Source organism: Haliotis rufescens, unplaced genomic scaffold, assembly GCF_023055435.1.
Source record: "Haliotis rufescens isolate VD_foot unplaced genomic scaffold, xgHalRufe1.0.p SCAF_14, whole genome shotgun sequence".
Taxonomy (NCBI): domain Eukaryota; kingdom Metazoa; phylum Mollusca; class Gastropoda; order Lepetellida; family Haliotidae; genus Haliotis; species Haliotis rufescens.
Genome location: NW_025963824.1, coordinates 36448020 through 36471265, shown reverse-complemented (window position 1 = coordinate 36471265; position 23246 = coordinate 36448020). Strand labels below are relative to the sequence as shown.

General features: G+C 43.1%; 2 protein-coding genes across 7 annotated transcripts in view; both read left to right on the top strand.

Moving 5' to 3' along the window:
• LOC124113182 overlaps positions 1-13840 on the top strand; it is a 43495-nt gene extending 29655 nt beyond the window's left edge. For 5 of the 6 annotated variants that reach the window (XM_046473449.2, XM_048395376.1, XM_046473443.2 and 2 more), the window contains 11 exons: positions 63-260; positions 1321-1408; positions 2492-2646; positions 3321-3418; positions 3940-4107; positions 5114-5264; positions 5944-5997; positions 6922-7080; positions 7873-7998; positions 10197-10519; positions 13717-13840. In XM_046473449.2, coding sequence (XP_046329405.2) covers positions 63-260; positions 1321-1408; positions 2492-2646; positions 3321-3418; positions 3940-4107; positions 5114-5264; positions 5944-5997; positions 6922-7080; positions 7873-7998; positions 10197-10519; positions 13717-13770 — 1574 coding nt within the window. In that variant the 3' untranslated portion in view covers positions 13771-13840. Of the gene's footprint in view, positions 1-62; positions 261-1320; positions 1409-2491; positions 2647-3320; positions 3419-3939; positions 4108-5113; positions 5265-5943; positions 5998-6921; positions 7081-7872; positions 7999-10196; positions 10841-13716 lie in introns of those variants that run through there. The other variant, XM_046473450.2, reaches the window with a different exon arrangement.
• Positions 13841-17338: 3498 nt separating this feature from the next.
• Positions 17339-22990, top strand: LOC124113189 (perlucin-like). Its single transcript, XM_046473465.1, has 5 exons — positions 17339-17473; positions 18642-18733; positions 19817-19910; positions 20621-20846; positions 22837-22990. Exons 1-5 carry the CDS (start codon positions 17416-17418, stop codon positions 22859-22861), a joined length of 495 nt encoding a protein of 164 aa, XP_046329421.1. The 5' UTR covers positions 17339-17415; the 3' UTR covers positions 22862-22990.
• The last annotated feature ends 256 nt before the right edge of the window (positions 22991-23246 follow it).

The window sequence follows — 23246 nt, the reverse complement described above, 5'->3', positions numbered from 1 at the left end:
ATATATTTTCAATTATCTCTTCACACATACAGGTGTTCATGTAAAAAATGCTTTATTAACAGATGTCGGTATTGAGATTCCCGTGTCGGTGACGACGATCTACTTTGGGTCAATCATGGCTATTTTTGTCCTTGCTGGAATCCTGCACCCTAGGGAATGCTATTGTCTCGTCAACGGTATCTGGTACCTTCTGTGTCTTCCATCCGGGTACCTGGTACTGATGCTCTACAGCGTGTGCAACATCACAGACAGAAGCTGGGGTAGGTTACAGCTGCTGCACCTGTGTAAGCAATCACTGGAAGATGAGGCACAATTTTATATTGTGGGTAGGCTGGGATGTTTTAATGTATTGTGTTCCAGTAAATACTAAGTAAGTAACTTGGCTCAGTGTTTACAAACAAAAAAATGCTGGATGTTCTGATAAAAGCGTGACAAAAAAAATACTTATTCGCCTTCTCTTGACGCATATAGCGAAAACAAAAAAATCCCAGGTTCCCAAGAATATTTAATTTTGGGGCCCAAAGGCACTGCAATTTATAGTGCAAAACATTAATTTGGCTCAGAGTTTACAAAAAAAGGATTTGCTGGATGTTCTGATAAAAGTGTAAAAGAGAAAAGAAGTATTCGGCTTCTTTTGACGCATAAAACAAAAATATAAATCAAAGGTCCCCAAAAATATTTGGCCCCAATGGCACCGCAAATTACAGTGCAAAAAATAATTTAAATACTTTATTCTGATTGTCAATTAGAGATTTCAAATCACAATAAACACCATCGCGTTCAAGGTTATTTTACTCACATAACCATGCACACGTGTGTGTGTGGCTGCTTATACTACTTCGCCATTATCCCGGTTTTATAGTGCTTGTCCACGGAGATACTATGCAGTCTGACAGGGCACTTGACGCTGTATTTTGTATTCGAGAGTGTAAACATTATATTACACGTGTAGATTACAAATAATCATCAGATTTCCTATATTCATATCTATTCATATATGTAAATCATGTCTGTCAAAAGATAACCAAGCCTTGAACACAAACCAGTCGTTCATACACGTCGTTCGGGACGATGACATAATCGACTAAAACACCGAGCCTGACCATCCGATCCATTTGGTCGAGCAGAGATTTCGTTGGACCTCTTCTGACACAAACTACCCATGGAGACAACAACTTTGAATGGGAGAATGTTGGAGTTTGGTGTAACAACGAGTTGACAAGATTGATTCTTATCAACGTTAATGACAAATATTAGAGTTGGGGGCTATTTTATACTGACGGTTCATGTCACATCAACAACTCTTCTGCATGTTGACAGGAACACGGGAGGAAAAGACGACTGAAACATCCGTCAAGGGGGAACCCTGGTACAGCAGCATGAGGAGGATACTGGAGAACATATTCTTGTAAGTCCATGTTTGTTTGTTTGTTGTTTATCGCCGCACTCACCAATATTCCAGCTATGTGACGGCGGTCTGTACATTACCGAGTCTGAATCAGACAAACCAGTGATTGACATCATGCGCATGGATTTGGGATACAATGGCATACATTAACCAAGACAGCGAGACTCACCATGATGTACCAACATCCTGTATGACCATGTATTAAATTCATGTAAACAAGTGTATGTCTCCCAAGGACCGTGTCTCCGTCTGTCCATTCACATGTCACCTCTTCTCCCATTTGATTAAATCCAAAGGATGCACAAAACCATAAACGGAGATATGTTCATGGCGTTCACATCAATTTTGTTTTATTGAGTTTAATGAAAAGGGAAGTTCAATTTACTAATGAAGACAAACATTGATGCTGATTTTCAGAAAATTGGGTTACGTATGTTCTGAAGATATATTCTGAAGTTACAATCGAAACATCGCTTGTGTCATGGAAGGTGGCCTGGCACGATGCCCGACATCTTCTTGAAGTCATTGTCACAACCATTTCCATAATCATAACAAATATCCACTGTACGAGTCCATTTAGTGATTATGTAGAAACAAACTAAACTGGCCATATTGATTTGAACAGAATATATCGCCATAGGGTGAAGCATACATGCCAACGTTCACCTTCCTCAGAAAAGCAATCTCAGAGACACTTACATGGACAAAGGTGCATTTTGAACTAATCTGAGTTCACGATTAAGACGGTCGTATCAAAGAAACAGCTTAAATGATGGCAAGAAATGGAACTTACTTGTTGAGCTCAACTACCAACCATACATATTCGAGTCTCATTGTATTATGGATATACATAGCTGATAAAAGTTGTTTTCAAAATGGCTCCATGATGATAACAACATTTATCGGCTTTGTTTGCATACTCCCCAGGGAGCTGAAAATGCAGTTTGAGTCAACTCGGAGTAGGTGATAACTAATAATTAAATAGTTATATGACCATATTCTCGGAATATGATACGTCGCAATATAGAGACGATTATACTATTACTATTATTTGTTTTTTATGGCTGTATTATTTTGTTGTAGTTGTTGCGTGCCTAAGCAACAACCTGAGGATCTGCCACACCAACGTGACGCGCCTCAGACTCATAGATGGATGTCAACTGACGATCTCAGGACGTCATTGGGCGGCGACATCCACGATCAGCCATCTTTACAAGTGTTTGATGAAGGAGGAGGAGGTATTAGCCCACATAGTTTAGCTGTCAGATGAGTACAAAGTGTACATTGTGACAGAATATCTGCATTTGATTCATCTGTAGGCAATATGTAGCATCAATATAGCTTACAAAGTGTTCTTGTCAGCATGCGGGGATTGTTTATTACTTTATTTACTGATAAGGTTTTCGCATCTTAAAACAATGAGATTTGTTTTAAAATATTTGCTGATGCTAAAGTACCTGAGACTTCTGCAGGACAAAGTACGGGTCACATCATATGACCACATAAATCACATTAAATCCGACTCACTCACTCACTCACTCAAAGTATGAAACTGCAACACAGGAAGGTAACTGTCACGTGAGGAGACGGAGACCCACGAAATTACATCATGATTAACCCTCTCTGTCAGCGGACGGAATGATTACTTGCATCTCCAGAAACACCTTAAGATGGTAAGGTGAAATGGGGTTTAACGTCGCGTCCAAGTATATTGCACTTATATAGCGACGTGCTTGCACGCGTGTGTGCGTGTGTGCGTGTGTGTGTGTGTGTGTGTGTGTGTGTGTGTGTGGTTGCTTGAACTAGTCCGGACTGATGCCGATTTATAGTGCTAACCCACCCGCTCTACAGCTCAGACATACACTCCCCTTAAACACAGTAGCACATCGTTATTGACTGTTTATGCTTTCAGATTCTATTGTGGACTACAGGCGCCCTGTGGATGATGAGGACGACCTGGACCAGTATATGCCCATCCCTGTCGAAGAGTGGCTCCCGCCTGAACTCAGGGTATGAACAGTTACACATAGGAGTACTCTCATAGATGGCTCCCCCATCAGAAACATTCAGTTTTCATATATATGTACTTTATTTCTCCCACTGTCACAAGGAGCTGCACTCAGTCGGTCAGAAAGCTGGGATGAACATAAATATTTCAGATAAATACATTTTAACTTTATGTCCCAGTGACTGAGTTCATGATCACCTCCTTCCAAGCACAGAAACACAATTTCGTATCTGCATATCCCTATCCTTACAGTGCGAGAAGAGTAACACTAAGTCCTGTATCTCCTTGTTATGAGTAATATTTATACATTGCCAATGCTAGAGAATAACCAGTCTAGATTATCCACCCAAACAGATTAAATTTGCCATAAACGGCAAACTGGCTATGATAAGCCACATCATAAGCCACATCATAAGCCATCTCCTAATTATAAAAAAGTTCACTTTCGAAACTGAGGTCCTCTTCTAAATTTAATTGCTTCCAAGTAATCTACAACTATATGATTTCCGTATCTGTTCATAAGGCTTATGGCGCAGTATTCAGGAAGCATGGGTTTGACAACACCCTCTTCATAACCGGCATGACGGAGAAGGAATTAAAGAACATCGGCATCAAGGGCCAGGGTCCTCTACAGAACCTGCTGCAGATGATCGAGTTACTGCCTGCCTTTGAGATCGAGTACGAAGTACCGGTAAGCGGAATGGTCCTCAGTGTTTGTTTGTTTGTTGTTTTAACGCCGCACTCAGAAATATTCCAGCTCTTTGAGGGCGGTCTGTAAATAATCACGTCTGGACCAGACAATCCAGTGATTGACATCATGATTATCGATCTACGCAATTAGGATACGATGACATGCATCAACCAAGTGATCGAGCCAGACCACCCGATCCCGTAAGTCGCCTCTTAAGACAAGCATAGTCACCTTTTACTGCAAGCATGGGTTGCTGAAGACCTATACTACCCCGGATATTAACGTGTGTGTGTGTGTGTGTGTGTGTGTGTGTAAATCACTTTGACACAATGGGGGCACGGGTGGCCCAGTCGTCTAAGGCGCCGAGATTCGCTGTGCAGAGTTGCGTCCCTTGGGCATGCCAGAAATTAAACCTATGATTGTGGGTTCAAAAGGCCGGTTCGCCCCGATTATGTTCCGAGGTTAGTAAGTACCATACCCGTGCTAGTGGCTGTCAGCAAAGTGTTAAACGTCTGAGACCTGCATCATTTCAGGCCTTCCTCCCACATTAAACTGATCCGCCGTAATATTACTGGAATATTGTTAAAAGTGGCGTTAAACCCAACTCACTCACTCACTCACTTTGACAAAAACGATTAATACTGTGCCATATCATGTTTATAAAAGGTAAACTTTTTTTGCGCAGCGATGCTTCCAAAACGCCTCAAAAGAAAAGTATGATCCTGGGTCGAATTAGATCAAACAATCCAGTGATTGATATTACGAGCCACGATATAGGGACAGGATGACACAAGCCTGAAACCCGATCGAATAAGTCTCCTAGGTTACGCTAACCCGGAACCCACACGAGGGCGTTCGAGCAACCCCCATGCTCATACGTGTCAACACATTAGTAAATGTCCGCGATATGCCTCGCTTCAGGATTTCCAGGTTTTCGCTGGCACACTGCTAAAAGAAGCGCTGAACTAAACTCCCTCCCTTTCCCTCACCTATGCGTTTGTTACAGACCAGCGTGACAGAATGGTTGGAGACGATCGGTCTCTCTGAGTACAAGAAGAACTTCAAGAGGAACCAGATCAAGAGGCCAGTAGACCTGAGTGTGTTGAAGGGCTTTGGAAGGAAGGAGATCGAGAGGGAGCTGAAGATCACCAAAGCTGGTAAGATGTTACTATTATACCATATTTAACTGCTATTTGAATCTTTTTTTATGAACAACGGTGTTTTTAAAGTTCATCAAAAGTACGCCATGTTCATGTGTCCTGTAATGAGAGCAAAGCGGGTATGAATACAACAAGGGGAAGGAAACGTGTGGTTTGAACTGCGTCACTTCCGGTATATATATAATAACATAATATAACATATATAATAACATTTAATAACATATACTAGCATATAATTACTTACACTCGCCTTTAATTCATTTTAGGGGATCCATACTTGGATGTTACAGGACTGAGTTTATTTGCTGAAATAATGTTATGGATGTCAAAAAATGTTCTTACAATATAATCAAGTATCAATTCAACATGGAGGTTCTACAGGGAAGGAGAGTAGGTAGGTTTGGTGCTACACGGCTTATTGCGTTGTTCCAGACATATCGGGAGATTAGAGTTAATGTTGGTCAACATGTTTTTGTATTACTCCAAAATTATGGTGTTTGCTCTTGTGCTTGCATGTTGTTTGTGTGCTTGATGTTTTACGCCGCAATCAGAAACAAGTCCAGTTATGATGACGGGGCTGTGCAAGTCTGAATCAGACAATCTACGGATTGGAGAGTTTGGAGGGCACACTGTGATATGGACAGTGATTATTCAAAGGCCTGGGTTTCTATTGCAGGGCACATCAAGAGGCTTCTGTACGCCATACGGAAGTTGAGGGAGCCAACGGAAGGTAAGCTATGCTTCTCACTTTACACAATACTAGCTCAGTAGGTTAATCAGGAGATAAACATACTATATTTGTAATCTTTATCTCCATTTCATCATAACTTAATTAAACCCGAACTCTGTGGTGCTAGCAAATATATTGAGTGAAGCGGCATGGATTGAGACCAGTGTTTGCCGACCACCGACAACAGCCCTGAAACAAAATATGGCGCTGTATATGATCAATATATGTGGCCGTCAAATCGGCTGTTTCTATCAGAGGGGGTTATTTGTGGTTTGATACCTCTAACTGACAAACCATATTTAAGTATTTTCCAAATTCATACTATACTCTTAAGGAGACAACCATGTCATATTATTGGACGCAAGGCACTGGGAATGTACAAACGTGTTGAATTATTTTGAAAATAATAGTCGAATAATTATAATCTTCACACCACATATTTATCAGATCATCCAGCAAGTTGTTTTGTTTGTTCATACATGGCAAGAATCAATTGTGTACGTGCACCACCAAACCAGTTTGTGCAGTGAGCACATCATGATCAACATCCAAAAGCTCAGATGATTTCCTCCAAAATTATCAGACATTGCTTTCCAGCTACACTGTTTGCAAATGTTTCTAAAAGAAATGTAGATTGATATATTAGATAAAAATAATTATAATAAAACATATTGAAAATGATTTTTATATTTTATCTTTAAATGATGTATACGGGTAGAACTGAAATCTGTCAAGTCAATAAGGAGTATAAAGATCGCCTAGCTGGCTTCCATTTGTCCTTTGATATGTCCTTTCTTTCAACTATCAGTGCTAGTAACCCCCAGCCTCCCCTATGCGGCTTGGTGCCTGGCATTGTACACTCAGGTGCCACACAAAAACTGCGGCTACTGGCTGCACACTTATAGAACCTGATGACTGTTGCAGCTGAGAAGAAGGCCATAGTCATGAAAGCACGTGTCGACAGATCTCCCAAGCACCTTCTCAGGAAATCTAACGTTGGAGAGTACGATTTCTGGAAACGGTTGATTGAGGATTCACTGAAACCTGGCAACAAGGCATTTGGTATTGAAGGAGAGCTGAAAGGTATCAACAACATAACATGCACCCTGTTGAGATTCTGGGTTGAAATAGGTCCCCAGCAAGCTTTGGTAACTGTATGCAGGACTAATTGGATCGGTTGGCAGGCTTAATCGTGTACAGGTCGCATTCACATTGATGGACCATTGCTGAATTCGCAATTAAGTTAACCATTTCATCATCTTGTGACAAGCATGGTGATTGTTTGCTTTCTTCCGCCACTCTCCAGTGATTGACGTCAGCGAGTCTGACCACAAATCCTTAATATGAGGTTGCTGAAGACCCATTTTCACTCGGACCTTTGCGGGTGCATGATTTGCCCTAGTTCTAATCTACCACTAAATGCTCAATGTGAATATTCGACGGGATGGAAATCCTGCGACCCACCGTATTGTCCGACCGAGACATCAGCTCCTCGTCAGTCCTTATATGCTATATGCTCTATTTCTCATATTGGCGTCATTCCATCCTAACCACGCACTCACTAACATCGAGAAAATGTTTTGTTAAACTTTATCGTTGGCAGTCAAGCGCAGCCATATAACCACCTCCTATTATTATCTCCCAGTATGCTTCCATGTATGCTTTATATCAAATCTAACGAGCAGCCAACTCACTGATCTCGGTCAGCCCGTACAGCAATAATGGCATGCCCTGCTTGGCCCTGCATGTTTTTGCCCTGCTTGGACCTGCATGTTTTTCCCTTGCTTTCAGACGTGGTGGAAATCGGACGAGGGGAGCATAAAACAAACATGATAAAACAATTGCTTGGTTCAATTGCTTCATTTTTCTCCATAGCGAGACTGAGCGATCTGAGGAACTCCTGGCTCATGATTGTGGCCGTCAGCAACTCGCTGTGGTTGATACTCATCACCACTCTGGCTTCTAAAGGAAACCTCACTGTCCTTGGAGCAAACCCACTTGGTATGTACAACGTGACTCTTACTTTCCTAGGAACAAACCAACCAGGTATGTACAAAGTGACTCTCGCTTGGTATGTACAACGTGACTCTCACTTGGTATGTACAACATAACTCTCACTATCCTAGGACCAAACCCACTTGGTATGTACAACGTGACTCTCACTTTCCTAGGAACAAACTCACTTGGTATGTACAACGTGACTCTCACTTTCCTAGGAACATACTCACTTGGTATGTACAACGTGACTCTCACTATCCTAGGAACAAACTCACTTGGTATGTACAACGTGACTCTCACTTTCCTAGGATCAAACCCACTTGGTATGTACAACGTGATTCTCACTATCCTAGGAACAAACTCACTTGGTATGTACAACATAACTCTCACTATCCTAGGATCAAACCCACTTGGTATGTACAACGTGATTCTCACTATCCTAGGAACGAACCCACTTGGTATGTACAACATAACTCTCACTATCCTAGGAACAAACCCACTTGGTATGTACAACGTGACTCTCACTTTCCTAGGAACAAACCCACTTGGTATGTACAACGTGACTCTCACTATCCTAGGAACAAACCCACTTGGTATGTATAACGTAACTCTCACTATCCTAGGATCAAACCCTCTTGGTATGTACAACGTGATTCTCACTATCCTAGGATCAAACCCACTTGGTATGTACAACGTGATTCTCACTATCCTAGGAACGAACCCACTTGGTATGTACAACATAACTCTCACTATCCTAGGAACAAACCCACTTGGTATGTACAACGTCACTCTCTCTATCCAAGGACCAAACCCACTTGGTATGTACAACGTGACTCTCACTATCCTATGAACAAACCCACTTGGTATGTGCGACGTAACTCTCACTATCCTAGGAACAAACCCACTTGGTATGTACAACGTGACTCTCACTATCCTAGGAACAAACCCACTTGGTATGTACAACATAACTCTCACTATCCTAGGAACAAACCCACTTGGTATGTACAACATAACTCTCACTATCCTAGGCACAAACCCACTTGGTATGTACAACGCGACTCTCACTATCCTAGGAACAAACCCACTTGGTATGTACAACATAACTCTCACTATCCTAGGAACAAACCCACTTGGTATGTACAACATAACTCTCACTGTCCTAGGAACAAACCCACTTGGTATGTACAACATAACTCTCACTGTCCTAGGAACAAACCCACTTGGTATGTACAACATAACTCTCACTGTCCTAGGAACAAACCCACTTGGTATGTACAACATAACTCTCACTGTCCTAGGAACAAACCCACTTGGTATGTACAACATAACTCTCACTGTCCTAGGAACAAACCCACTTGGTATGTACAACATAACTCTCACTGTCCTAGGAAAAAACCCACTTGGTATGTACAACATAACTCCCACTGTCCTAGGAAAAAACCCACTTGGTATGTACAACATAACTCTCACTGTCCTAGGAACAAACCCACCAGGTATATAGAACTACGCCGTGACCCTTTACTATGACTGGTGTGGGAGTGAGACATATTACATCTTAGGCACTTTATTTGAAACGAGTTAGTCTGTGACTGAGTTTTGAAAGTCACAATCAGCAATATTCCACCTATATGAGCTCTCTGTTTAGTCTAGAAGGAAGATAGGGTCCCCATGCCCAAATAAATTTCTGTCTTACATTTTTCGTATTCCTCGTAGTGTCTACTGAATTAATTTGATGTTCCCCAGGCGACATATTGCCCCATAGTGCCCGCTGACATATTGGCGGCCATATTACATTTCCGACGAAAATCTATAATCGGAGAAACATTTGAACTAGACAGGGCACATAAACCCATAAGACTATTTGAGCACGAGGAAGCGATTGGGAAGGTTATTTTCATGATTGAAATAATATTGATAAAGTTTGGTACATTAAAACACGTGTCAGTATATCGTGTCTGAGTGGGGTATTCGTGTTAAACTGAAGCATGTTATTTCAGTGTGCTAGCACTATAAATCGGCTTCAGTCCGGACTAGTACAAGTGCCTCACAAAAAATCATGCACGTGGCTATATAAGTGCAATAATCTTGGATGCGACGTTAAACCCTATTTCACCTTTCTCACTGTAGTGGCCAAAGCTGTATCTATACCATGTTTCTATATCTCCGATGTTGTATCAACTTTACATAAATATGATTTCCAGGTCTGAGTTTTCTGTTCATATTCGGCACCCTGCTGCTGGTCCAGTTCCTGGCAATGATCATCCACCGCATCTCAACACTCATCCACTTCCTGGCCAGAGCCCCCTTCAAATATGGCGCACCCATGAAAACCTCCTGGTCGTTCGGAGGCGCCACCCGCCTGCACGACACTGAGACCAACGACGATTGGGAAGCCATCCAGACCCTACGGCGGGATGAGCACAGGATCCGGGAGGCCAAGAGGAGACAGAAGCTGAAGAAGGCCCGATCCATTGGCAGCATCTCTGAAAACGCGCCGCTGCTACAGAATAGTCATTCGAAGCAGGTGGGCTTGTCTGGGAGGTTTCTCTATTCAGATGACCCACAGGAAGCATGACTCACCAGTGTCAGTGAAAGGGATTTGTCGCATGTGTGATGCGTGTGTGCATAAAACTCTGGTCAGTGGCTCCGAGCCATGACAGTTCTAGAGATGCATGGACACTTCAGGGGACGCATGATGATGCTTGCCGTGCTATTGGATCGCTACACAAAATATTGATTTGAAATGGGTCTTTGTAATTAAAGAACCCAACTGTCGAAATACCCTTTCTGTACATTGTGAAATGATATAGACTTCATCAAAAATAAATGCCCGTTCTTTTAGCAATAAGTCTTACGGCTCCAGATAAAGTAAAATATACGCTAATTCAATGAAAACGACAAAACCCGTTCCATATCCATCTAAAATATTATCTCCAAAATCCGATTGCACGGTTCCGACTTTATCTTGAGCATGTGTTTATGAATCACTATCAAGTTAGGTGTTCGCTAAAAGGTGATCATCGTCACAAACACATACAAAGGGAAGTCAATTGTACAAAGTACGGGAATATATGGTACTGGTCAAAATAGTGAAATACATCGAACATCGTTTTTTTCACTGGTGCGTCAAAATTGGAAATGTCTGCCACATGTCTACAATAAGACTTTTTGAAAACTTTACTGAGGCCTTGAATGTTGTTACCGTGATCAAGGAACTTTTCAGGAAGAGTCGTTTGACGCTTGAAGTTTGATAGAAAGAGCGTGCTCGATTGTATCTCAAGTGTTGTGAAAGTTGGAATGTTAATGTCATCCCTCTTATCATACAGTCTTGTGGAGAGTGTTTTGTCCCTCATCAGACTCGTCAAAAAATTCCAAGTAGTTCCGGCACCTTGTTTATATCAGTCACTAGTGACTGATATAACCTTTTTATATCAGTCACTAGTGACTGATAACTTGATCTATCGTCACTGATAAATTCCAGTATTTCATTCATATGTATATAATAAACTCGGTTATTCCCAGCAATATCACAAAGAGCCATAATAACGTGCCGGAAACACAAACGCAGGCCAGGCAAGCATTCCAACGGTTACATCCTGATCGGTCGAATTCATGGGTTGAAGTTGATCTGATCGGTATTAAACGCTTGAGTGTATTCCATCCTCATTGGTCGAATCGGTGAACCTGGCCAGGTTGCCTCTCGTGATCTATGTTTATATTTTGTCAGGGGTATCGGACAAAAGGGAAGGGGTGGTTCAGGTGACCCAATGTACATACATCTTTGTAGACATTGTAATATTTCTTCTTTTGCATTCAATATCCTCTGTAATATAAGATAAACCACGTTCATCACCTTTTCACATCACTTATATTATTCAATGCTTTTTACAAATATTTTGACATATATCACCACTTGTTTTCTTTGTACCTTTGTATTAACATATTCGCGTGGATAATGTCAACATCTTTTTCAGGTATTCTTTTAAAGACGCCAAATTATTGTGTTCATGAGATCTATGATTTAAACTATTCTCTTGTCGTGAGGAAAACAGTACTGTCATCCAAACTCTATCTTTTTTTAATCTTTACCACCCTACTCAATAAATAAGGGACCCGTGAAGATTCCGGGGTAGAATAGGTCTTCAGCAGCCCATGCTTGTCGTTAAAGGCGATCGGGTGGTCAGGCTCGCTGACTTGGTTGATACATGTCATCGATCCCAATTGCGTGGATTGATGCTCATCATGATGTTTATCACTGGATTGGCTTATCCAAACTCGATTATTTTACAGACCGCCGTCATATAGCTGGAATGTTGCTGAGTGCGGCGTTAAACAACAAACAAACAATAAATAAATAAGGAACTTCTGTTTTGATATTGTTAATCTCCAAGTACTGATCCATTGGATGGACTTGAATACACAGCGATGATCACACGACCGATCAGGATAACCACTTCCGACGTTGGCAATCTTTGTCAAAGTCGCATGGGATTTCTGACGTTGGCCCAACGCTGTTACAGCGTCGGGTAACATGTCGGACATTTTACTCAAGGGACGCAACTTCAATTGACATCTTATCCTAGAGGGCGCTATGTTTTTTGGCGCCTCTCTTGGAGCAGACGACGCGACACGAGCACACGCTCGGTCATCGAGTAGTTATCCTCGAACATAACGGGAAGTATTTAATCAATGTGTTTATTATGTTCAAATTTATTTTCAAACAGCACCCGAAAACAAAAATACCATTATTCATTCAGAAATACCAGCATGAGAAATTATTGCTAGAAGTTGAGAACACCACCTTCACCAACTCCATGAGTTGAATATATCCGACAGTCGTCACACTGATGGCTTACGAAATGTATCATTATGGTATTCAAAGGAATTCGCGTTTGTCAGTGTCATACAGCGTCGAGGGGGTGGGGGTGGGGTGAGGGGACAACTTAGTCAAACGTTGTTGTGTTCCTCAAACTGCGGACGGGGGCACGGGTGGCCCAGTCGTCTAAGGCGCCGCGTTTCGCTGTGCAGAGTTGCCTCCCTTGGGCACGCCAGAAACCTATGATCATGGGTTCGAATCCCGGTTCCCCCCGATTATGTTTCTAGGTTTGTCAGCACCATACCCGTGCTCGTGGGTTTCACCGAAGTGGTAAACGGCTGAGACCTGCATCACTTCGGGCTTTCCTCCCACATTAAGCTGACACGCCGCGATATAACTGGAATACTGTTAAAAGCGGCGATAAACCCAACTCACTCACTCACTCAAACTGCGGACGCCAGTGAGACCATGATGTTAGGAAATGGGATTTATCGATATTGGTTTATTTGGAGTTGTGATGCTTGGTGGTTCCCGTGTTTCATGCAGGTGATGTTTACAGTATTGTGATAGCCTATTTGCTTGAAGTACAGCACTGACAGGAGTGGTGGTTCCAAACACTGTTCCCAGAAGAAAGATAAACACGATGCAGTAATAATACAAACATCTTCTAGAATTAAAATATATATTTTTAATTTTTTAATTTAATTCATTATAATGTTAAAATAGTATCTTCCCATGATCCGAGGACGTAATGAGGGTGGGATGTTGGCGGTGTTTGTGCTAAGATTTTTTTCTATGACAGAATATTTTTTGACATCCAATTTCATTTTTTGCTGGAGGGTACCAATTTTTTTTTTGGTAATTAAATTCCTTGTCATGTCACTAGATTCTATTTGTTTTTTCAGTGGCTAAGGCTCGAGGAGAGACCCCAGTTGATACAGCTGAAGGCCATCCCATGATTAGTTCTTCTTACTCTTCCCAAATTCTGACTTAATCGTTTAACCAATAAAAATATCACCTCAACCAGAACAATGTACTGTCATTATGCTGCTGTCACATCCATGCTCGTTGGTGGATCAAGGACATGGATCAGGGGACATCAGATGCCACTGACTGTGTTGCTGGTCTCAGTTTTGCCTTCTCAACGGAATGGGGGAAGGCCGAGAACAAACCCATGTTTCACATCATTATGTGGGGCTTTGCGCAGGGCCTATCGTCTGATGGTTTTTAATTTCAAATTCTAGGAAAAATAAAAAATGTTTCATTTGTTTAGAAACGTGTTAACCTCTTTCACATAATCCTGAAAATATGTTTGAAAAATAAATAATATATACCCTTATTGTATTAAAACATTTTGATATTTTTCTTGGCCCTACATTAATCTTTCCAACTACCCTGACAACAGATGGTGCATGCTTGAACACGAACCTAATGTTAAATAATATAAACCTTGTAACATGTGCACAATGTATAAACACATGTTCACCAGTCTAGCAACAGGTACACAAGCATAACACGTACACCAGTATAGCAACACATACATCAGCTCAGCCACACATACACCAGCCTAGCCACACATACACCAGCCTAGCAACACGACCACGCCTAGCAACACATACACCAGCCTAGTAACATATGCACCAGCCTCGCAACACGTACGCCAGCCTAGCAACACGTACACAAGCATAATAACACGTACGCCAGCCTAGCAACACGTACACAAGCATAATAACACGTACACCAGTTTAGAAACAGCTACAACAGCCTAGCAACTCATACACCAGCCTAGCCACACATACACCAGCCTAGCCACACATACACCAGCCTAGCAACACGACCACGCCTAGCAACACATACACCAGCCTAGCCACACATACACCAGCCTAGCCACACATACACCAGCCTAGTAACATATGCACCAGCCTCGCAACACGTACGCCAGCCTAGCAACACGTACACAAGCATAATAACACGTACACCAGTATAGAAACAGCTACAACAGCCTAGCAACTCATACACCAGCCTAGCCACACATACACCAGCCTAGCAACACGTTCACCAGCCTAACAACTCCTTCACAAACCTAGTAATATAATCACTCATTTTATTTTTAAATCAATTTCATGATATCTCAGCCCAAGCATTTATTTTGTACTTGACTCAGCATAAGTGATAAACCCTACTTCCACAACCACCTGTCCGGACGCTACCAGATTCACTGGTTCACGTTATACAATTGGCCGGTAATGGAAGCGTACAACGATCGAGGATCAGTGATTAAAATGAGTCAAACTGCAGCCCAGTATTTGCACAAGATGTCTGCGGTATGGATGACAGTTAAGCAGATTTATACACTCGGTGTGAACTGCCTCGGAGTGTCACGTTATCCTGATTGGCTTTTTGTGTCGTTCAGCACAAAGACTTAGGCCACGGCTTACTTATCTGCTCAGTGCACTTGCTAACAACCCATACGACTATCCGAGGAATAGTGGCTGTTAACGCTGCCTATCAGGGACATCACTCTAGAGTAAAAGTCCTCATGATTCGTTAACGCTGTCTAAAATTTAGATAGTCTGTTTAATACGCTGAGTGTCAATTTCAAACTGCCGGGTAAAAGAGTGTAGACACTTTAAAATTGGATTTGACCAAACAATTACAAACGTTACCAAACGTTACCAAACGTTACTGGGCTGAAAGTAGTCACCGAAACACCGCAAACCTAGGTTCCAACACACAGCTGTGATACCCGTATGAAACACACCACCTTTGGATTACTATTCACGCTTTGTTTCACGTTTAGCCACATCAAACAGAGCTGCATACTTTCTTTTGCGCTGCCGTTTATGTCACGTATTATGTTTGTTGAGTTGTTTGTTGTTGAAGGCCGCACACAGCAATATTCCACCAACATGACAGCTGTCTGTGAATAATCGAGTCTGGACCAGACAATCTAGTGATTGATATCATAAGCATCGATGCACGCAATTGGGATACGATGACATGCATCGACCACGTCAGCAAGCCTGACCACTCGCATCCGTTAGTCGACTCTCAGGACAAGCATGGTTGATGAAGACCTATTCTTACAATGATCTTCCCAGGTCTGCCGTATTATCACGTTCTTTGAACGCATGTTGTTGTTGTGCATCCCAGTCAGGAGCATCCAGCCCCTGCATAACCGTCATGACCCGAAGTTGATTACGTCTAGACACCCCCTTGTCTGATTTCTAAGCTTTTGCCGGCAATATTCCAGTTTCGTAGGGGCGGTCGGGTAGTCTAGTGGTTAAAGGTTAAAGCGTTCGCTCGTCACGCCGAAGACCCGGGTTCGATTCCCGAAATGGGTACAATGTGTGAAGCCCATTTCTGGTGTCCCCCGCTGTGATATTGCTGGAATATTGCTAAAAGCGGCGTAAAACCAAACTCACTCACTCAAGTTTCGTAACGGTGGCCTATAGATAATTTATTTCATTTTTCATATGACTATTTCTAAGCTATAGGATATACTTGTACACAAGGCTTACATGGCGAGAATCAACACCTTAAGTCTCAACGTCCAAACATAACCTGATTCCCTGCTTATTTGGATGCCCCCAGGGCTTGTATGTGAATGTTTTTCCTTAAGGTGCATCGGTCCTCTCTCTTTTGACCATGCGACCAGCTCCGTGGTCTAGTGGCAGAGCGTCCGCCCGATGAGCGGAAGGTCCGGGGGTCGACCCCTGACCGAGTCATAGCAAAAGACGTTAAAAGATGTTACCCTGTCCGGCGCTCGGCATTTAGGAGTAAAAACAAGGACTTTGGGTTTCAGTTTCTTTCAGTGTAACGTCTCGGTGCTTTTGTTACCTGTGTTTAGAATATGTCTTCAGCAACCCATGCTTGTCGTTAGGCGACTAACGGGTTTGGGTGGTCAGGCTGGCTGATGTGGTTGATGCATGACATCGTATCCCAAATGCGTGAATCGATGCTCATGATATCAATCACTGGACTGTGCGTTCAAGACTCAATTATTTACAGACCCCTGTCATATAGCTTCAATGTGCGGTTAAACAAAAAAAAAAAAAAAAAAAAACATGACTAACTTAGGATTCAACCAAACACACAGAGACGTGGACATTTTACAAGGGTCAAGGTTTTCCCCGACTGAAATCTTACCACGCAGGGTCATGCTCTTGATTGTGTTTCCCCTCACTCTTAATATGTTGCACTTTTCACGTTATTTTTGAAAAAAACAACTAAGACTTACTTATATTTGTTATATTCTTATAGTTTGATCTTCCGCTCCTTTTTTCAGTTTATTCAGCACTCAATCAAATATTTAACTCTGATGTTTTGTTGTGGAAGGAAATAGCCCCGGCTTCACGACCCATATAAAATACCTGTGCTAACAGTTTAATCTGCCATTGCATGAAAAATGATTTATGTTCAGGTTTAAGGCAAACGATCATTTTTATAAGAGGATAAGGAAATGCGATATCTATGTATTCTTATTACGCCAACTGTGCATTTTACTGTTTATATAATCAGCTAATATCCCGCATGTGCCGGGTATATAAACAGCAGAGACCCGCGTCTCCACATTGCCGGTTCCCGACTTGTGATCATCCAACATGAAGACTGCCGTGATTCTCTGCACTCTGTTCAGCCTCGGTCTCTGCGACTCCCTCGGTGAGTCATTATTACAACTCGAATCTCAAAGTTGTACTCTTGTTGTACCATACTTCAGCAGCCCATGGGTGCCGTAAAAGTCGACTATGTTTGCCGTAAAAGCCGACTATATTTGTCGTAAGAGGCGACTAACGGGGTCGGGTGGTAAGGCTCCCTGACTTGGTTGATGCATGTCATCGTATCCCAATGACGTTGATCGATGTTCATGATGTCAATCACTGGATTGTCTGGTCCAGACTCGATTATTTACAGACCGCCGTCATATAGCTTGAATATTGCTGAGTGCGGCGTTAAACAACAAACAAACAAACAAAACCATAATAGTGTCGCCGCCTCCGTGGTGCAGAGGGTAAGGCGTCTGCTCTCACATCGGTAGGTCGGTGGTTCGATCCCCGGCCGCGTCATAACAAACGACGTTAAAAGATGGTACTTGTTGTTACCCTGCATGGCGCTCGCCATTATTGGGACGACCCATGAAGATCCAGAGTAGAATAGGTCTTCAGCAACCCGATTGCATGGATCGATGCTCATGGTGTCAATCACTGTCTGGTCCAGACGCGTTTATTTACAGACCGCCGTCATATAGCTGGAATATTACTGAGTGCGGCGTTAGACAACAAACAAACAAACATTATGGGGACACAACAATGATTCGTTGGTGCGGAGTCCGTATGGTAGGGGAACCATGTTAAACTGTGACATGGTATAGCAGAGGTCTAGCACTATAAAACCGGCATGAGTACAAGCAGCCGAACTACGTTCATACACGGCGCTATATCGCATCGGCAATGTCGTGGACATAGAGAGACTGTAAAAAACCCAGATACTAGGAACTGTGTGAGTGGCATCAATATACAAGTTAAAGTTGAAGCTCAGTTCCTTTGTTTTTTTTTGTTGGTCGGTGTTTAACGCCACACACACTAATATTCCGGCTGTGTGACGACCTGCACATAATCGAGTCAGGACCAGACAATCCAGTGAACGCCTTCATAAGCAAGGATAACAGTCCATCTGTCAAGGAGACAAGCATATCCGTTTGGATCATAATTTTCACGACAAGCGCATGCTGCTTGCTTCCTATTGTAACCACGAATGTCAATGCGACGATGTTCTCACACAAACCACCTGTATTCTACCTTCCTATTGTCGGAACATCGTATGTCTGCAGTCCGGCAGTGTCGCCAGGACTGGGAGCTGGGTAATGGCGAGAAGTCCTGCTACAAAGTCGTCAAGCTGCAGACGTCTTGGGCCCAGGCCTACGTAAGTCTCGTGTTTCGTCGTTCTTAAGATTTTACAGGGTTAGCACAGTGGGTCACGCCAGGGTTCATTTCCCCATACGGCTGTTTGTAGCAGAGTTATTCTCCCAATAAAGTATCACAGTGTTCTCCCATTTGTTAGGACAATAGTTTACAATAGTTTGCTCTTTTAAGAAACTACGGACATGAATGATGTGTGAGAGTTTCCTGAATTATATCATGAAGGACGTGAGGTACATCCCCGCAGATGATGCCGTATACTGACACTGTGAGAGAACGAATGATCACTTATGTTAGAGTAAGTGGGTGAGACGCCGCTCTCAGCAATATTACAGCAGAAATGGGCTCCACACATAACACCCGGGTGGGAAATTGAACCTGGGTTTCTTGGTGGCGAGGGAACGCTTTAACCACTCCGCTACCTCACCCACCCACGTAAGTAAGAACAGACAAAGACACGAATGTAAGACACACATGAATATTAACCAGGAGTCCATATTCATTCCGAGGTTCTTGATTGTTTATTGTTACGTTCTGTAGTAGTCGCGTTATTAAAATGTTCTTCAAACGCACATCCGTGATTATACGTCATTGGTTATTTTACTGTACTTCGTCGAAATGTTTGCATAGGATGTCTCAATATTGCGGTAGCTCTCCAGAGGAGACTCACAAAGTTTTTTGGTACATACATCCCACCCCACCATCCACCCAGGAATGCCAGATGGCCGCCCCCTAATGCCAACATGTTCCGCTACAGATGTGACTTACTCCTAAAGTATATATACCCCAGTCCCTCACCCCACCATCCACCCAGGAATGTCAGATTGGCGGTCCCTAATGCCAACATGTTCCGCTACAGATGTGATTCACTCCTAATACACATCCCAAACCCCCACCAACCACCCCACCCCCCACCACCCTCCCCACCATCCACCCAGGAATGTCAGATGGGCGGTCCCTGGTGCCAACACGTTCCCCCACAGATGTAATTCACTCCTTATACACATCCCACCCCCCACCACCCACCCCACCATCCACCCAGGAATGTCAGATGGCCGGCCCCTAATGCCGACATGTTCCCCCACAGATGTGGTGCACGGTGCTGAGGTCTCACCTGGCCGACATCACCAGCCAGTTTGAACAGGACTCCGTGGCCGACATCCTCAAGACGAAGTACAGTGGTAAGTGAGGCCCACGTTCAGGGTCTCTGACGCCTCCATACTTGCCAGACACAAACAGTTTACATCTTGTTCCTTCCTTTCATATTCGTTTGGTTGTAATGTTTCACGATTTGAAATGTCTTTTCCATACCTTTCCAATAACGTAGAGGCTCTTAAAGTGACATTTTAAATAATGTTAAATAAATATCTCGGACAGCATTAAAAGCACATGAGAACCTTTTTAACGCATAATAATGAAGTGTTATATGTGAGAAGTCAGATGTGGCTGTTCCTGGACTTCCTGGCCGAATCCGATAGAGTAGTTCCAAAAGGAAGATTGGTCTCTCAAAGCCTATAGTGCTGAGCTTACCAAAGTGGTACCCGTGAAGGTCCGGGCTAGAATAGGTCTTCAGCAACCCATGTTTGCCCTAAAAGGCGACTATACTTGTCGTAAGAGGCGACTAAAGGGATCGGGTAGTCAGGCTCTCTGACTTGGTTGATGCATGTCATCGTATCCCAATTATGTTGTAAGTCACTGGATTGTCTGGTCCAGACGTGATTATTTACAGACCGCCGACACATAGCTGCAATGTTGCTGAGTGCGGCGTTACACAACAAACAAACAAACAAAACCAAAGTGATACCCGTCTCTACTGCTTCCTTCAGATTTTCCTCGCACATTGAGGTGACAGGTGCGTGTTGCCACATACTGTGTAATGTTCTTGTTCCAGATTACTACGAGCAGTTCTGGATTGACCTGAGCGATATGTCAACTGAGGGTGACTGGCGTCTGATGACCTTCAACCAAAACACGACCTTCACCCCCTGGATCCAAGGTCAGCCCAACAACTACGACCAGGCTGAGAACTGCGCCCACATCAACGCCAAACCTGAGAGGAACTTCATGTGGAACGACCACAACTGTCAGGCTCAGCTCAACTTCATCTGCGAGGCTTAGTAAGTAGGAAGCGAGGCACTGCTGACATAACTTTCCGTAGGCGTGTCATCATTTCAGATATAAACAATTTAAATGTAAGAGAAGGAGCAGTTTTGATTATCCGTCGAAAAAAATTCCATCTGGTTTAAAGTGCAAAATAGCTGTTAGAATCAAATGAATGGACTGAAAATCAGTGTTGAAACTATGTGTTCTCGAAAAGGGTAGGCATGTCGTTCCCTATCGGCCAGTCACAGAATTTGCCTCAAAGGTAAGTATTTGTTTCCTGACGCTTCACAGGAGTACCCCTGCCATGCCACGGCTGCCTGTAAACAAACCAGACAATCAAGTGATCGGTGAACCAGAAAATATGACATGATAGTGCATTTACTGGTTTTGTTGCATCTAATCATAATATGACGATGTCTGCTGAGATTCTGTTGCTTATAAGTAAAGAAAAAAGGGATTTAGAAATATATTCGTTTTGCAACACAGTGGGTGGCAGTTTTAATGTCTCGGCCCAAATATTTCTATTGTTATTGATTCAGCATAGATACATGCTACAGAGCTTATGAAGAATAACTAGTCTTGATTATCCGCCGATATACAATAAACTACGGTTATAACGAAGACGCTTATAACGAACTGACGGATATAACGAACTTACCATTTTGGTCCCGACTATTTGCTGTAGTTATGCTGTATATATGCTTATAGCGAACTACGGTTATAACTAACTAAAATAAGTAGTCCCATCGAGTTCGTTATAACCGTAGTTTACTGTAGGTAAAAAATAAATGAGACATATCATGGGAAGATTTGATGCAAGTATCAATAGAAAATACATTGCCTTCATTCACTAAATAGACAGCCATGCAGAAAAGTAACTGCCGACATTCACACATGAATGAAGCAAGCAGTTTCTGACCGAACAAAATCCCTTTGAAGATTCCGGGTCAAGGTGCAGCTCCAGCACCTCGTGCCTCTCGTGAAAGAAGTGGTTGGCCACCATGTGTGATCTGCCTTGTCACGTGACACCCTACCCCGACTGCTTGGGTGGTTATTTACCAGGCACAGAGGCCGTCGTGATCTTTTTTAACCGAGCTAGACTCACGAATGGTACATTTTCGTAATGTTTTCAAATCTGGGTGTTCCTCCAACAGACCGACCTAATGTATAGTATATAACGGTAACCTTAGAAGAAGGCCCTGATGTCGAGTGAGTGAGTGAGTGAGTGAGTATGGTTTAACGCCGCTTTTAGCAATATTCCAGCAATATCATTTCGGGGGACACCAGGAATGGGCTTCACACATTGTACCCATGTCGGGAATAGAACCCGGGTCTTCGGCGTGACGAGCGAACGCTTTAACCACTAGGCTACCCGACCGCCCCTGTCGAGATAGGACGATCAATTTACATGCAGAACATTTAAGTCCCGTAAGTTCCCTTAATGCAATCTGCCAACTGTACGTGAAACCCCACAACACAGCTGTCATGCTGATATGTCAGCAGCCGAAGAATTTATTGACTCTGCAAAAACAGTTGAAGGTTCCATGTCCATCTTAGAATCTTTCGGTTAAATATTATGTCGATTTTGAGGCGAAATAAAAGCCAATGGAGACAGTCACTTGAATGAACTCAAGACCACAGGCGTGGCGGCCCGTGAAGATCCGGGGTAGAAAAGGTCCTCAGCAACCCATGCTTGCCGTAAGAGGCGACTTTGCTTGTCGTAAGAGGCGACTAACGGGATCGGGTGGTCAGACTCGCTGACTTGATTGATGCATGCTGTGATATCCCAATTGCGTAGATCGATGCTCATGATGTCAATCACTGGATTGTCTGGTTCAGACGCGAATATATACAGACCGCCGTCATATAGCAGGAATGTTGCTGAGTGCGGCGTTAAACACCAAACAAGCAAAGGTATGACGATGCCGCAGTACTGGTAATTGTCGGAGTTGCAAGACAAAGTACGATACTTACGACAGGCTGACGTTATATGTCTTGTTTCAGCCCCGAGGAGGTCTACGTGGACTAGACGTCACATGAGCTGACCGTGTGTCAAGGAGTTGGTGTCAACGATACAATAATTCATTATGTCTTTTCCTGTATTTAATATATACATGTGTGTTGTCTTGTGTAAATAAACTGCCCTTATGAAACCTGATCGTGACGTGTGTTTGTTGTTCCCTTTTCACCAGAAAAGTTGATTCGGCTCAATGAGTTGCGCTTTTCTTTTTCTTCTAATAGTGGACCGCCTCCGTGGTCTTGTGGTAGAGCGTCCGCCCGGAGAGCGGAAGGTCCGGGGTTCGATCCCAGGCCGCGTCATACCAAAAGACGTTAAAAGATGGTACTTGTTGTTACCCTGCCTGGCGCTCGGCATTAAGGGGCTAAAACAAGGACTGGTCGGCTCGGAGTCAGTA